The 17,525-nt window shown below is 44.7% G+C and overlaps 1 protein-coding gene across 1 annotated transcript in view; it reads right to left on the reverse strand.

Annotated features, from left to right (window-relative positions):
- SPON1 (spondin 1) overlaps positions 1 to 17,026 on the reverse strand; it is a 310,921-nt gene extending 293,895 nt beyond the window's left edge. Inside the window, exon 1 of the mRNA XM_068988301.1 lies at positions 16,762 to 17,026. Within this exon, the coding sequence (XP_068844402.1) occupies positions 16,762 to 16,999 (238 nt within the window). The 5' untranslated portion in view covers positions 17,000 to 17,026. The remainder of the gene's footprint in view (positions 1 to 16,761) is intronic.
- Positions 17,027 to 17,525: the final 499 nt, after the last annotated feature.

Raw genomic sequence — 17,525 nt, forward strand, 5'->3', positions numbered from 1 at the left:
AGCAGGCTCCAGGAGTTGGTGATGGACAGGGAAGCCTGGCATGCTGCCGTACATGAGGTCGCAAAGAGTCAGACATAACTGAGCTACTGAACTGACTGATACAATGGGCCTAATAACAGTATTTACCTCAACATGTCAATGTGAAGCATAAATAATGCATGAAAGTCCTTAAAACCATTGTTGGCAGATAACAGATACAATAAATATTAGCTCTTATTATCAGCGATGAAATGATCATGTTAAATATTTTGTGTGCAAGTATTTGTTTACCTATTTGTAAGTCCTTCAAAGGTAAGAATTACATCTTAGCCCAGCACAGTGAATAGCAGAGTTGGTATGTAATTACATTTACTGAATCATATTCATGGACTGGTAGATTCAGTGTTGTAAAGATGTCAATTCTTCTCAAATTGATTTATAAATTTAGGGCACCTTACATTAAAATCACAGCATGGTTTTGTGATATTGACAAGCCGATTCTAAAATTTATATGTGCAGAGGGCCAAGAATATATAAGGCAACCTGGAGAAAGAAAGGCAAAGTTGGATGACTTATACTACCAGCTATTGAGACAACGCAGCTATAGAAATTAAGCCTGTGTACTATAGCAAGGAAAGAAAAACAGGCCAATTGAATAGTTTGAGGTCCAGATAAAGTTCCACAAATACATATAAACTTGATTTATGATTAAGAGTGCACTGCAGAGCAGTGGGGGAAAGAAGATACATTCAGTGACGATTAGGAAACAGACATTAAGGAGCGACTAACACAACAGGATAATGGTGCATAAAAAGGTGGTCTTGGTCTTTACTAAAATTCACATAGATTGTAGAGCTAAATGTGAAGAGCGAAACAGTAAGGTTTTAGAAAGTAGCATAAGATGAAACATGAATGATCTTGGCATGGGAAAGTTTTTTTTTTAATAGAACATTTAAAAACACTGATGATAAAGAAGATGTGTAAATGGAATGATAACAATATCTTTTGATAAACAAAATTTTGGTAAGAAAATGTAAGCTGTGGTGTGAAAGGAGGTATTGGCAATACATTGAACCAGAAACTTTTATCCAAAATATATAAAGAACTCTCAAAGATCAATAAGAAAAAGATAGACAGCCCAAAGTAAAAAAAATAAGCAAATCGCATGAACCAGTACCTCATAAAAAGTGTTAGTTACTCAGTCATGTCCAACTCTTTGTGACTGCATAGACTGTAGCCCACCAGACTCTGCTGTTCATGGAATTCTCCAGACAAGAATACTGGAATGGGTTGCCATTTCCTTCTCCAGAAAGTTCACAAAAGAAGGTGCCCAAATGGCCAATAAACATATGAAAAGGCACTCAACCTCATTTGTCAATGGGGAAATACAAATTAAATTCACAGTAAAATACCACTGCATGTCCACCAGACTGACTAACCTTAAAAGGATTCACATATCAAATGTTCTTAACTGGAACTCTCACACTCAGTTGATGAACTGAAAATGAGCAATCTTCCCAGGAAAACTGTTCAGCAGTATTTACTGAAGCTGAGCTTATACATTCCCTATGACCCAGGACTGCCTCTCCTAAATCAGTAGAAATGCAGACATGTGTGGACGACATGACACCTACCAGATATTCATAGTAGCATCATCGGTAGTAGCACCTTTCAGTCAAAAATAAACAATTTACTACTACCTACAACAACAGGGATTATCTCACAAACAATCTTAAGTGAAAGTAGACAGAAGCAAAAGAATACAAAAAGTACCATGACATTTATATGAAGTCCCAAACCAGGAAAAGTAATAATCTATGATCCTAGAGGTCAAGACAGTGATCTCCCACCTCAGTCCTCTCAATGGTCCTCCATTGTCACCTACTAGCTTTTCTCTGGAGATTGACCCTGAGGACCAGCTTTTTAAAACTCATTGTTGGTTCATCAGCTTGCTGAGTGTCATGACCTTTATCATCATCATCATTTTGATCATCATCTTCATTCCCAGCATCACCAAGACCACCATCATCATCCTTTACAATTCTGAATCCTTTATATATATGCCAGGCACTGTGGTAAATATTTATTTAGTCATCTTTACATTCCTAAAGAAAGGTAATATTATTAACCCCATTCTTTAAAAATGAGTATCATGGAGGTTAAATAAGGTCATATACTTATTAAGTGGTCTTGTATTTCCCCATTGACAAATGAGGTTGAGTGCCTTTTCATATGTTTATTGGCCATTTGGGCACCTTCTTTTGTGAACTTTCTGAAGAAGGAAATGGCAACCCATTCCAGTATCCTTTTTTTTTTTTAAATGATTTTATTTTCTTAATTATTTTTTAACCATTATCATTTATTTATTATTATTATTTTTACTTTACACTATTGCATTGGTTTTGCCATACATCAACATGAATCCACCACAGGTGTACATGTGTTCCCCATCCTGAACCCCCCTCCCACCTCCCTCCCCGTACCATCCCTCTGGGTCATCCCAGTGCACCAGCCCTGAGCATCCTGTATCCTGCATCGAACCTGGACTGGCGATTCGTTTCATATATGATATTATACATGTTTCAATGCCATTTTCCCAAATCATCCCTCTCCCTCTCCCACAGAGTCCAAAAGACTGTTCTATACATCTGTGTCTCTTTTGCTCTCTCGCATACAGGGTTATTGTTACCGTCTTTCTAAATTCCATATATATGCGTTAGTATACTGTATTGGTGTTTTTCTTCACTCTGTATAATCAGCTCCAGTTTCATCATTCCAGTATTCTTGTCTGGAGAATTCCACTTCAAGTGTGGGAAAGGGAGGCAGGGCTGATCTGGGGCGGAGACACAGGAGTGCTTCTGAAGTGCAGGTCCTTCTAGTTCCTGATCTGGGTGCCAGTTGCATAAGTATATTCAACAAGTGATGATTCACCAAGATGCAAGATTTGTGAACTTTTCTGTATTAAAATTTTCTTTTGACAAGAATATTATTCAACAATGTTTCTGAATGAGAAGTATGGATCTTTTTGTATTTGTGCAGAGCACTTAAAGGGCTACCCATAAACAGCTTTCCAGAATGATGCATTCCTATAGGTTCTAGAAAACTAAGGTTTTACTTTACCTTATCAAATACAATCCAGAAGATGGAGGCTCTGGAGGCTGAAGTTGGTGCTTCAAGCCATAATTATCAGTGGTGATGACTGTGTTACACAGTGTACTTTGAAGGAAGAGAGGAGATCCCTGTCCCTCTAGTTAGCCCCATTATATGACTCCTCAAAGGAACAAATGCGCAGTGTGTTCTGAGTCCCGGTATTGACTGAAGACAACTGCTTGGCAATAAATAATAGCATCTTCTAGTGACTCCTCCCAAGTGCTTCCCAAGAGAGGTCATTAAGAGACCCAGGAAATTAAAGAAAAAAAATTATGAAGGATTAAAATAAAAAAAATTTTAAAGTCCACTTGGAGCCACTCTGTGAGCGTATACAGGGAACTGGTTAAAAGCAAAGATTTCAGATTAGAGTCCGAGAGCTACCACTTAATAAGTATATGACCTTATTTAGCCTCCATGATACTTATTTAAAAAAATGGGGTTAATGATATTACCTTTCTTTAGGAATGTAAAGATGACTAAATAAACATTTGCCACAGTGCCTGGCATATATATAAAGTATTCAGAATTGTAAAGGATGATGATGGTGATGCTGGGAATGAAGATGATGATCAAAATGATGATGATGATAAAGATCATGACACTCAGCAAGCTGATGAACCAACAATGAGTTTTAAAAAGCTGGTCCTCAGGGTCAATCTCCAGAGGCTGAGTCTCCAGAGAAAAGCTAGTAGGTGACAATGGAGGACCACCGAGAGGACTGAGGTGGAGATCATTGTCTTTGGGGCTGATAGTCACAGGTCAGGTTCTGCACAGGTTTGGATAAGTCTTTATAATTAACTGAGTCTTTTTGCAGCTCCTCACGCCCTAGAGAGTGAGCCTCATTATGGCCTCTCAGCCCCTCCCAACCGCACACAATATAGCCTTTCAACACACCCTTTCTTCCCCCTTGAATACTTCTCACCCAATCTCAATTAAATATTTGTGAGTTATTTGTTAAATGCTGGTCTCCTCTAATAACTTGTAAACTGTATAAGAACACAGACCCATTCTGTCTTGAACTACGTCTCTAGAGACACACAGAGAAAAGACCTAGCCTCTGCCTTCTAGGAGCACACAGTCTAAGAGCTGGCAGAAAAGGCTGCATTGGCAGGTATTTTTATATGATGGGTGTTATGGATGTATGAGTGAAGTGCCCTGGGATCCCAGAGGAGGGAACACCTGAGTCTACTGGGGGAGTTAAAGGTGAGTCATGGGGTCGCACGGGGTCGCACAGAGTCGAACAGGACTGAAGCGACTTAGCAGCAGCAGCAGCATGGAGGAAGAGGCATTTGAGCTGCAAACTAAATGATGTATAGGAGTTTGTCCAGTGGACAAGAGGAACAACAGCATCTCAGAGAGAGGGAAAGGCATGGTGGGCCGGCTTTGGCTTTGGAAACCAGAAGTAACTCTGTATTTTATTAGTTGCGAGCTGGGAGGGAGGATATTGTAAGAGGCTAGGGGAGGAAAAGGGGAAGCGTCTTTGAAACATCTTTAAAGTCTTGCTAAGAAGTGTGGATACCACTCTGGAGGTGACAAGGACACAATGGAGGGTTTGAGTTGGGGAATGTCATGTAAATTCATGTTTTAGGAAAATCAGGCTGCAAGATGGATAACAACCTTTCCCTAAAAACCAGCTCAGTGGCAAGGGCCTCTCTGGTCTGCCTTGTTTATATGAGGACTTGTTTATATGTGATGTTTCACATAGGGGCCTGGCCTCAGATCTCCACCTAAGGTGGAGTTCTCCCCTCCTATGTATATGAAAACTCCAGTCCCACCTAACTCCCAAAGAACCTTCTGGCCCTTCAAATGTTGGTTTGTCAACCCTCTAATATAAACTTCAGTGCATCTGCTATGCCCGTTGTCATTACTGGATCTTGTCTAGACCACTCTCCCCACCCTACCTCTGGGCTTCAGACCCTTCCAGTCCCAACCTCAATGAGAAAATCTTGAGTCAGATTCCAGTTCCATTACAAGGCCAGCCACTGCCATCCACCTGCTCTATGTTACTGAGATGCCCAGTCTTCATGCCCCGCATATCAGCAACAATGAACTTGAGCTGCCACCTTACTTGTAATGTGGGGTTGGCTGTAAGGACTGCTGGAGTATTACATTAGCTATGGTGGTCCCGTCCTGATTCTGCACAACTTGTGGAGCTCTGGACAGCTGCGACTCACATGCCTCACTTAGAAACTGGCAGTTCAGCCCACCTAGCCAGGAGTAGGCAAGAGAAAATGCTGCTGACAGGTTGGCAAATATGATGGCAGGATTACAAATCCTGGGTGAGCAAGTCATGGAGTGGGTTTGGCTTATGCTGTTCTCTTGGGTGATCTTGCTCAATGAATGCTCTCAAGATTCCCTGGGAGAGATGAGTGCCCTCCCATTCCAAACTAAAGATCATGCATATTGAAGGTTTTAAGGGCTGTAGGTATGGATGTATAATGGACGTAGCTAACAGACTGGGGTTCAAATTCCTGTTTTCTACATGTTGCTGTGCTGTTCTTACTCACTTATTGTGTCTGACTCTTTGCGACCCCATGGACTGTAGCCCACCAGGCTCGTCTGTCCATGGGAATTCTCCAGGCAAGAACGCTGTAGCGGGTTGCCATGTGCTCTGCTTTCTACATGTTACCTTGGGCTGATTATTTAACTTCTCATTATCTCAGCTGACAGTCTCCTGTAAAATGGCACTAATAGTATTTATATTGTTATTATGACAACTAATTAATGAATATTTATAACATTAAGTATTTATAAATTTTGCTAAGTATAATATATTTAAAGATAAATGAGTTTCCTCTCCTCTCTAAAAGAGGGATCATCACTGTCATTTCATGTATTTGTCATTAAGACTAAAGGAGGTAAGGCTTACAAAGTACATTGCAACAACTCAGCAGAAGTTCATTCTTTCCCCCATATGCTCCTTCATTGTGGAATAGCTGGGAGCCAAGTGAATGGGTCCTGAGCTGACCAATATGTAGATGGGAAGAGGAATGGATGGGAAGGATGCGCCTGAGGAATCAGAGATATATCAGCCAAGAGAATGCAGCTGGGGATTGGGACTAGGGAAGGAAGTTCTAAGGAACACATGCTGTCTAAGACACCCGCATCTCCCCTTCCTCTGACTGTGTAATCTTTGGGGCTGCCAATCATTGTCCCCCTTCTCCCCCCTGAAATATCAAGTCACAGAAGTGACACAGAAGCAATTTACCTCCATATTGTAACATATCCCATTCCCCTGGGTATGTGACCTATCGGAACCCTTCCCTGGAATTTTTCAGTTTGGAATTAAAAGGAAAAGCACTTTTCTTTCACTTACAGAACTGACTGAAAGACTTTTCACTGAAGGTTGTTAACAGTTACCTTCCCTGGCATTCCCTAGAGAAAGTTTATCTGCAGTAAGAAAAACTGTGTCAACACACAAAAATGCAGCCAAGAGATAAAGGATGGAAGGAGAGAGAAGGCAAAAAAAAAAAAAAAAAGGGACTGGGAACAATGGAGAGGAAAGGAAAAGGGAGAGAAAAAGGGAAAGAGAGAACTTTGTTTAAGTCCCTAGATCCATTGAAACCTGAAGCCAGATCCACCCCTGGACTTTCCAAATATAGGGCTCAATAATTCTATTTTTTGCTTTAGTTAGACTTTGTTCCTGTTACTTGCAGTGGAAAGACTCTGGACTAATTTGGGAGCAAAGAAAGAAAATAATTCGACCTAGACTGTAAGATTCATTAACAAGCTAAAGAAACAGTATCTGTAACTAAACTGAGGTGGTTGACCAGCAGAGTGGCACTTAGTATTTAAATGCCATTGAGGTAACAGAAAATTGGTTGACTTCCAAGCTATTTTAATTGGATGTCAGCTTTTTAGAGAAAGATTTTAAGGCAGGTCAGAATGCTCTGTCCTAAGCCCTGACCTGCTCATCTTTCTTACCAACTTCTTAGATAAAGACTTCTAAGGCTTGCTTGTCAAAATTGTGGATGATCCAAAATTAGATTATGTGAACAGGTCACTCAGTGACAGAATCCAGATTCATGAATGGTTGACAGCTAGCAGGATGGGCTCAAATATGCTGGATTAAGTCTAATGGGGAATCACATCAAAGCTGATAGTCAAGGACCAGTTTCACTAGTACAGGGAAAGGAGGGCAGCAAGCCTTCCCATCAAATCTCAGGAATTTTTTGCTGGCTGCAAGCTCAGTGTGATTCCAGAGTATGACACAGCTGCCAAAACAGCAAACACGAGACCTGGCAAGCTTAACACAAACACAGTGTCCAGAACAAGGGAGATAATCCTTCCACCATATTCCCTCCCTATCAGAGCACATCTGGAGTTTAAGGTGCAGGGAATAAGAAACAGGGCCCCACAAAGAATGGTTGAGGAAACAAGCAATTTAATCAGAACTTACAGCAGCTGTTTCTCCGAAGACACCTCAAGGTCTGCCATATGGCCAAGGGGAGATCTTACTTTGCTGGACTCCAAAAGACAGACCCCAGACGATGAGTAGAAGTTACACATGAGGCAGTCTTTGGCAGCCGAGATGTACAATACAACGCAGTCCACCCCAGCTCAGGCTCTGCTCATCTGTGAGTGGTCACCTAGAGGAAGCTCACAGCTCTTCCCTCCCACCACTTCACAGCCAAGCAGGGGAATGCCACCACTGTGTCATCGGTTCTGAGGACATAGCACTGGCCACTGTGTTGGCAGTAATAGGACAGGGCAGTGATGTGACCTGGTGCTACAGTCCATGGGACTAGGAGGCTGGGGGTAGGGCTTGGAGACATGGGATGGGCAAGCACAATCACAGGGAAGTCACCACCTTCTCTTTGTGTCTCATCATCTTGCTTTAAGAAAAGATAGAAAGAAAGGATATAGATTTCTGGAATCCAGCCTTTTGTTAGGGTGGGGTCAGTGAAGAAATATATATATATATAATATATGTGTGTGTATATATATATATGTATTTAACTTTTAAGTGATTCTGATGCATAGCTAGGTTTGGAAACCACACAAATGACTCCACAAACTGCTGATTTCAGGGAAAGTCACTTTAATAACTGGTGTCTAGGTTTGAGGGCTCAACAATCCCCTGTGCCCTCTTCTCCAGGTAATCAGAGTCAGCATCTGAGGCTGGCAGCTGCTTCCCTTTGCTCTCTTGCCTGCTGTCCATGTGCTCCTCACCTCTGAACCATCAACAATCCCGCTTTCCACCGTGCACAGGACTGCCAGTCCTTCCCTTCCAACAGCCTTCACCCTGGACCCAGACCATCTGCCGGCCCTCAGGCTCCAGCCAATACCCCCAGGGTCCTGAGTATTCTTTCTCTCTGCTGCCACCGCCTGGAGATCCTTGCCATCTGTCCCCATCCCTTGGCCTCACCTCTGTCTGGCAGAGGGAAAAATGCTGTCCCTTCCTTCTCTCCAGCTCTCTTAGAGCGAGATCTCACATCTCTCTCTTAGAGGGGTTCTTGGGATTTAAACGATATTTTCATTTCTCTATAAATAAGGATTTAGTGCCTGTGATGGTCACACAATGTTCTGGGTGCTGGCGATAAAGTAGCCAATAAGAAAGGACAAGTCTTTGCTCTCATAAAGCTTGTATTCCAGCTTGAGGAAGCAGGTGATAAACAATATCATTTCAGAGAGTGGTTCAGGGCTATGAAGAAAATAAAACCAGGCAAAAGTAATGGGGACCATAAATTGGTGGTCAGAAAAGCCTCTTTAAAGAGATGACATCTGAGCTGAGACATAAAAGACAGAGTGAGCCATAGAAAGATCAGGGGGAGGGCATTCTAGGCAAGGAGAATAGCATATACTAAGGCCCTGGGGTGGGAATGAGCTTGGTGTATTTGGGAAATTCAAAGGGCAGGGTTGCTGCTGTGAGGAGGTGGTGGAGAAAGAAAAGGAGGAAAAGAAAATGGAGAGAGAAGGAGAGGGGGGAAAGGAAGAAGAGGGGAAGAAGAGGAGCATCAGAAGAGCTTCCTGTAGCACCGAGAATTCAGGTCTTCCCACTGCTGCATCTGCCCATCCTCCCACACTCCCATCCCCCCACACTGTGTTTTGAGCTCGCAGCCCTTCCCTGTCCTTCCCCCCTGCCACCTGGGCTGTGTTTTCAAATATCGGAACTACAACAGTAGACAGGACCCAGGTTATTTCCCATGGGTCTCCTAGACCTCAGTGGATGTGAGCAGGACCCTGTTTAAAATTTCCCTGAACTTTTCATGGCAGTTTTGAGTACTCTGAAAGTTAGAAGCCTTGTCTATGTAGAGCTCAAAAAGGCCTTCTTGGGGTGTTACCCAACTGCTCTCCCTATCCTAGCCTCAACTGTAGCCCAGCCAAGACACCCCATAAAAACGAAAAAGTTTAAATCAGCAAGAGTTAGCCAGCCACGCATAAAGCTTTATGTGACATGGTGAGCTCTCTGACATAGTAGGTGCTCCAGAGAAGTGCATGTGACTGGAATCAGACACAATTGCACACCATCAGGTTAAAAACAGAGAGAGGAAATAATACCCGAGATCATTTGGGCCACTTGCCACTTCCCAGTTCATGCTCACTCAGGCACATACATGTATTCATGTGCCTGAGTGAGCATGAACTGGGACTCTTGGTTCTCTCAGTTCATCAGATGGTGAGTATTTCGTACTTGTCACATCAGTGTCTAAGGACAAGCAAACCAATGGTTTTGTACAGTATTCCAACCGAGGAAACATTGGTCTCTTCCAATGTGGGAGGGAAAAATAGATGCTGAACTTCCTGAGAAATATCAGTTATATTTCTATTCCCCACTAACAAAACTATCTGCAGGGGCACATAAATAAGGCTAGTTTGAATCTAGTATCCATGTGATCATTTATGTACAATTGCAAAGGATTTTTAAGGAGTAATTTTAATTTATGTGATTTTTGCTTTCCATAATGACTCTTGAATCTAACCCTCAAGTAAGATAGGACTCTTCTCTTGAAAAAAAAAAAAACATGTATGTATGTATATATAGAATATATGTAGAATATAGGGGCTTCCCTGGTGGCTCAGAAGTTAAAGCGTCTGCCTGCAATGCGGGAGACCCGGGTTCGATCCCTGGGTTGGGAAGATTCCCCTGGAGAAGGAAATGGCAACCCACTCCAGTATTCTTGCCTGGAGAATCCCATGGACGGAGGAGCCTGCTGGGCTACAGTCCACGGGGTCGCAAAGAGTCGGACATGACTGAGCGGCTTCACTTCACTTCATGTAGAATATATGTATATATAGATTCACTATGTTGTACACCTGAAAAAACACTGTAAATCAACTGTATCAATTAAAAAACTTTGACATCAGAAAATTTAGTAAATTCCATAGCAAATTAAGAGCACTTATTTTAAAATTAATCTTAATAAAACAATACAAGATCAATGGGGTCTGATTTGAGGGAAATTATCCATTAAGAAGGATGAAAATTATATTCTTCATTAATACTTTTAAACTCTAAAAAAATGTAAATTCATTCTTTTTCATTCTAAATGTATATCCCAGTGAAGTTTTTCTTTCCTCCTTTCCCCTTCCTCTCTTCTTCTTCCCTCTCTTCTCTTTTTTCCTCTCCCTCTCTTGCATTTTCTTGCTTTACCAACTTCTTCCTCATCCTTTCTTTCCTTGCTGCTTCCTCCTTTACTGAGGAAGAGGATGAGAAAGACAAGCTACTCTGACATACTGGCCCCTTTTTTCTTCTCGGTATGAACCCTATCAGCACATCACATGCAAGCGCGCACACGCACACGTGCACACGCGCACACACACACACATACACACACCCCAACACTCCTTCCCTCTACTGATTCAAACGCCATTGAGAAAACCCACCCAGATGACCTGTCACTGAGTTAGAGAATGTGAGACATTATTTTTCCAGGGGAAATTCATTTTACTTGTTAATAAGAGTCCAGTAGAAACAAATGAAAAACAAGTAAAATTAATTTTAACTATATTTTATTTAGCCTGCATATACAATTACTGGGGCTTCCCTGGTGGCTCAGTGGTACAAAGATTCTGCCTGCCAAGCCGGAGATGCAGGTTCAATCCCTGGGTCAGGAAGACTCCCTGGAGAAGGAAATGGCAACCCACTCCAGCGTTCTTGCCCAGAAAATCCCATGAACAAAGGAGTCGGGTGGCCTACAGTCCATGCGGTCGAGTTGGACACAACTTAGCAGCTAAACAACAATGATGACAATTATCATTTCAACATGTTATCAAGACAAAATATTGTTAATGAGAAGTTTATTATTTTTCTAATACTAATTATTCAACAACGAGTGTGTGTCTTACATTTACAGCACAGCTTAATTTGGACTAACCATGTTTCAGGTACTGTGACTGGTGACTACTTCTGGACTGCAGAGTGCTAAAAGAGGCAGGGCAACAAGACAGAAGGAACCTGGGTTCCTGGGTGGACATGTGGAGCAAACTGCCCATCATCATGGAATTTCCATTTCAGTTCGGTTCAGTCACTCAGTCGTGTCTGACTCTTTGTGACCCCGTGAACTGCAGCACGCCAGGCCTCCCTGTCCATCACCAACTCCCGGAGTCCACCCAAACCCATGTTCATCAAGTTGGTGATGATGCCATCCAACCGTCTCATCCTCTGTCATCCCCTTCTCCTCCTGCCCTCAATCTTTCCCAGCATCATCTCTCATTTAAAATATTGTATTTTCTGGTCTTTTTGTAATGAACTTATCCTGTATCCTGATTAATACAAGATAGCTAAAATTTTTTTCCTCTACAGAAATTGGTATTGATCTACATCTGTCATTCCATGTATAATAAGCAAACAGCATGTTTGTAAACATATCAACAATTATAATCTCTTGTTCCAGTTCAGTCAGCCAGCTGGAGAGGGACAACTTGTATAGGTAAGTACTCAAGTTTTAAACCTTGAAAAATTTCAATTTATATGCTTTCATTTTTTGTATGCTCTGACTTTTGTGTTTCATCAAACTCAAAGGAACAAGCCTCACAACCATAAGCATTTATATATGTATACATCTTTTTAATTTTTATTAATGATTTGAACTAAATACTTATAAAAAGAGAGGAAAAGTTAAAAATTAAAGTTATATAATAAAAAGAAAAAAGGAAACAAGAGGGTCACTTATAAATAATTACAATATCATCAGCAGTGCTTAATTATAAAAAAAAAACACTACATAAAAAGTTTATTTAAAAGACCTCATCCAGCTTAAGTTTTTCATATTCTATGTATATACTTTTCAAACATATAATTTTACCGACATGGGTAATATAATATCTGCATGTAAAAATAAAACAAGAGTCAAATTAAGGTTTTTCTCTTTCTAATTTGTTTCTGTTTCCCCACAAACAAAAGGAATTGGCCAAAGTCTGGCAAGTTTCTTCATGTTTCTAAATTAATCCTTTGGCTTATGGGCAAATGCAATACTGAAATCTACAAGAAGAAAAAAGCAAATGTAAATAAGGACCCACTTCAGACTTAGTGTCCCAAGATATGTCAGTTATTATCTTGATTTGTTGTTGCTGTTTTCCTTCAACAAAGCCACACCACCCAGAAGACTGTGGGTAGCTGGGTGAATTCATTCCACTAATTCATTTTATTGCATCAGTATAGAAAACTAGTTAAAAGTACAGATTTAGCAGTCAGACATTCCTTAGTTTGTATCCTTACTCCACTGATTATTGAGGCTTAGTGTCCTCATCTGTAAAATAAAAATAGCAAATTGCCCCAAAGTACTGCAAGGAATATGTGAGATGAGTAGGAAGCACTTGACACAATGTCTCATCCAGTGTTAGCTGCCAAGTATTTTTCTATTTCCAAAATAATGATCTCACAACATTATATATATGTATGTATGTATGTGTGTGTGTATATATATATATATAATATATCCTACAGTATGACAGTTTCTTTTGACATGGATTATTTCTAATTCTCACAGCTACACTAGGATGGTGGGAGAAGCTGTCTCATTTTACAGGTGGAGAAACTGTGGCTCAGAAAGGTAAAGTGGCCTGCCCATGGTTACACAGTCAATGTGTGACTGAGCCAGAGTGGAAACAGACCCAGCCAATATCAAAGCCTGTGTACTTTCTACCAGGTAGAGATGGGACACTCTGGGACACACATTCTTATGGAAGTGTGTGCCCCAGAGTGAGAAAAAGAAAGAGAAGGCAAAGCAGCTTTGGAGGTCTCCAAACCTCCCTGTTTAGAATAAATCCCTTAATTATGCTTGAAGTTGGTCAAGCTTTTGAAATCTTGCCTGGACATTCTTTCCCCATCAAGTTCCTTGAAATTCCCCTTTAAAGAGCATCTAGGAAAAGCCACTCTCATTAGCCAGGGTCTGGCTTTATTTTCCTAATAAACAGACCTTTGGACAGACAAAAGAGTCTCTTATTTTCAATCAATTCTTGAACATTTCAGCTGATTTTCTTCTATTTGGCTTGAAATTGTGATCTGGGAATGACTGGTCCTGCAAATTGTCCTCCTATAAGGGAAGCCCCTTGAGGATCCTCAACTTGTTATTTTTAATCACTGTAATCTCTTTTTCAAAGGAGGCCATGGTCAGAAACAGAGCAAGCCTTTCAGAGCTTTCTAAAGCACAATTATTGCAGAGGGAGTGGTATTGAGGTAAAAAGGGAGGGAGGGTAGAGATGTGGGAGAGAGGAGGCAGTCAATATAGTGCTAACAACTTGGGAAAAGGCTGAATCATCATCTCAATTGGATCCTGACTGTTGAGAAGAAACCCCATGTTTCAATTTTTTTTCCATAGTGACCATTTTACTCCAGTCTAGAAAATCTAAAGGATATGCTGAGATGGGAGGGTGGGAGTGGGGCATGGAGAGTGGAAGCTCTGTGGGGATGAACTGGAATCCCGAGGACAAAGGTTTGAGGCAGGAAAACAGACCATTGATTCCAAAGATTGTGAGGGGCCCCAATTCAGTAAAAAATAAAAAAGCAAACAGAACACTAGGAGAATGTTAATTTCCATAGTCCTAAGTCAATACCCGGAGCAGAACATATTAGATTTACTTCTAACGTAACTATTCTAAGAAAGTATAAGCCAACAGAAAATGTCACAAACCAGGCCAGTGCCCTTTTATTCCTAACTTTGAGTGGCAGAATCAGGTTTGCTAATCCAAAGTATTGACTCAGGAGGTATTAGCCTGGTTCCTGTAAGATCTTTCTTGCAAGATCTCTTAGCCACCAGAAAAGAGGTAAGATGATTGCCCACCAACGCCTGAGTCGGGCGTCACAGTTGAAGACTAACATTGTAGGCTGGCATAACCTATAAGGTGAAAGTCTAGTCCCAGTTTTCACCTGCTGTCCATGGATACTTAGGCCATCACGGAACCCCTCTGTTCATGTGAATCCCAGATGCATCTCTGTCTCAGCGCTGGGATCCCTCACCGCCAGTGCTCAGCCAAACTGGGAGGATTCATGTGGGAACAGAGACCCAGTAGGACTCTTGGGCTGCAGACTAGCCTCCACTATCCCCCAAAGAAATTCTGGTCCTAAACTAGTAATAGTCTTAAGCAAGCCTCCTAATATGGAGAAATCATTCATGCATTCACTCATTCAATTATTTCCTGAGCACCAGGTAACTGCCATCCACTGGTAGACTGGCTTGAAGGAGTGCTGAGAAAACCTACTTTTAAACACACACACGTGACAGAAACAAAGTGAACCTGACCGTGCACATCCCTTCATTATTAAACCATTTGGGCCTCATTGACAACTCTAATATATACCGGGAACCCACTGTAGCTCAGGCACGCTCATCTTTATGCACTCATTTACTCCCTAAGACCGCCCAAGGTAGCTGGACAAACATCTGTTTTCAATAACTGGGAAACAGGATCCGAGAAATTAAAGGACTTGCACAAGGTCACACAGCTACTAAACCCGAGACTGACTGCGGAGCCACCTCTTTCGCTGCCACGTGGAGCTGGGGCAGTTTTCTCAGGGAACTCAGGTCCTCGGTTTGGGGGAGGGCTGAAGAGGCCAGAGGGGTTACACCCACTTCCCTCCAGTCCACGGAGAGGACTGGCTGTTTCCCAGCTGGGGGGAAGAGGCTCCAACCGCATGTAGGTTGGCTTGCTGGGCAGCCGGGCCAACCCGCTGCCAGCTCCCTGGGGGCCGGGCCCGGTGTTCTCCACGCCACCCCCACCCTTCCGCGCAGAGTAGCCCCCACCCCGCCTAGCCGTGCGGGCTTGCAAGGGCTGCCCGCCAGGCATGGAGCGCGTCCACAAGCGGACTACGCTCTGGGTAGCTCCAGGCGGAGAGAATCGGGAACACAAACCCAGGAAAATGGGGGAAGCGTTCTGGGAAAGGTGGTCCCTGGTTCTGGTCTCCTGCGTGACCCGGGCTCCGGCTGGCACTACCCCGAACTTTCTCCAGTGTTGCCCCCATAGCTTCCTCTCGCGACGCTTAGGAACGGGGGAAAGTGGGGATGGAAGGGCGGTGGCTGTGGGCCCGTTTGCCCCACGAGTGCCCTAAAGCCCCTCTCTTCCTTGCTTAGCCCCAGAATCGACCTATGCAGGGCCCGGGGTGAAGGGACACGTGCCCTGTCACTCCCCGCCCGCGGGGCCCCCGGTGAGGCTAGGCAGGCTTCCTTCCGTGACTGGCGTCCTGGCTCCTGACTGGAGAACGGCAGGGAAAAGATGGCTGGGGACCTGACCCGGCTTAAGAGAGGGGCTCTGGGCTCTGGGAATGGCGTCAGGGGTCTTCAGGTCTGTGCTGGTCGAGTTGCCTGTCAGGCCCGGGAGGCGCTCACTTGCTTTGGACAACCCCTCTCTGCGCTCTCGAAAGCCGGCTGTCAGCTGAGGACCTTAGAGAACCGCTTTTCTGCGGGTACTGAGACTCGGGGTTGAGGGAGCAGCTCTGGCCTCCAGGGAGCAGGCCTCAGGAATCAGCGCTTCCCTTTCGGTCTTGATTGGATTCCCCTCCCCTGTTCGAAACTACCTAGAGCTCTCAGTCCACTGGGAGCCTGTCCTAGAAATCCAGGGTCTTCTCTCTCACCCGGGACCGTCAAAGAATAATTTGGAGTTCTTTCCAGGCAGCCTTCCGAAAAGCTTCAGGTTCTTCTCTTCTCCTCCCCCCCCCACCCCCCCTCCGCCAGGACCAGTTAGGGGAGAAGCCCAAGTCCCTTCTCTTGAAAAGATCCGTCCGGGGAAGCTGGAATGACCGTCCCACTGGGGGCCGGTCTCTGAAAAGCTGGTTTCCTCTCCTTCAGGGATGGGAGTGGGGAAAACCGGAGTCACCACCCTGCCTAGGACCCGACTAAAAGAAGCCAGGGTCCCCTCGACCCCAGAAACGGATCTGGAGAAAGGCGAGTCTCCACCGCTCTCCTGAAACCGCCCGGGGTAGAAGCCAGGCCAGAGTGACGCGTCGCTCAGCTCCGACCCACACCCAGGAACCGCGCTTCGGACTTGGGGGCTGCATCTCCTGGCTGCGGCCCCGCGACGGCGCCGGACACTGGCTCGGAGCTGAAAGGATAGGGCATCCAGGACAGAAGGGCCCTCGGCGGGCTGCGCTGGCACCGTGCGCCTGGGAACCGTGCGCCCTCCTCCGGCACTGCGCGGTTGGCGCCCTCCGGGGGGCCAAGTCCCGCGCCCCCAACACCACGGCGGGCCACTTACCGCGGTAGCTGGTTCCCGGCTTATAGAAGTCGGGGTCGCCCTCCACGCGGAGGCTGAACTCGGTGTAGCCCTCGCGCCGCGTGCCCTGGACGCGCAGGATGCGGCTGCAGTAGCCCTCTGACTTGGGCACTTTGTCCAGGGTCTCGTCGGAGAAGGCCAGCGCCACCGCCAGGGGCAGCGCCAGGGCCAGCAGCGCTGGACCCCGGCTCAGCCTCAGGATCACGGGGGACAGCCTCATCCTCGCGGGCCCCCAACTTTGTGCCCTGGCCGCTGGCTCTCGACACAGACTCCTGCCCGAAGGGGTCCCCGCAGAAACGAGACCTGGCGGAGCCCAGGCGGGGAGCGGAGCTCCGAGCCGGTGCTGGCGAGCAGGAGACCGTGCTGCCTGGGCTTGGCGGCTGCCGAGCTGCGCTGCGCTGAGCAGAGCCGAGCAAGCCGAGCAGCGCGAGGAAGGGAGGGCGGCGGCGAAGGAGGAGGAGGAGGGAGGGCTGATTTTGCCCAGATCCCCAGCGCAGCGCTGTTTTGTTTCTGAGCTGGCGATTAGCGGCGCGGTGGTGTTTATTTTGCGATGCTGAATTCCCAGGGTCTGGCGAGGAAATCATAGGATCCAGGGACACTGCGGGCTCTGTCCCACCATGAGGCTGCAACCCCAACCCCCGGACTCTGTGGAGGCGGGTGCTCCAAGGAGGGATAGACTGAGAACTAACTTTTGTTGCACATCTACTCTGTGCCATATTCCAATGTACTGTCTATAGCTTATAAGA

Source organism: Capricornis sumatraensis, chromosome 16 (genome assembly GCF_032405125.1).
Source record: "Capricornis sumatraensis isolate serow.1 chromosome 16, serow.2, whole genome shotgun sequence".
NCBI lineage: Eukaryota > Metazoa > Chordata > Mammalia > Artiodactyla > Bovidae > Capricornis > Capricornis sumatraensis.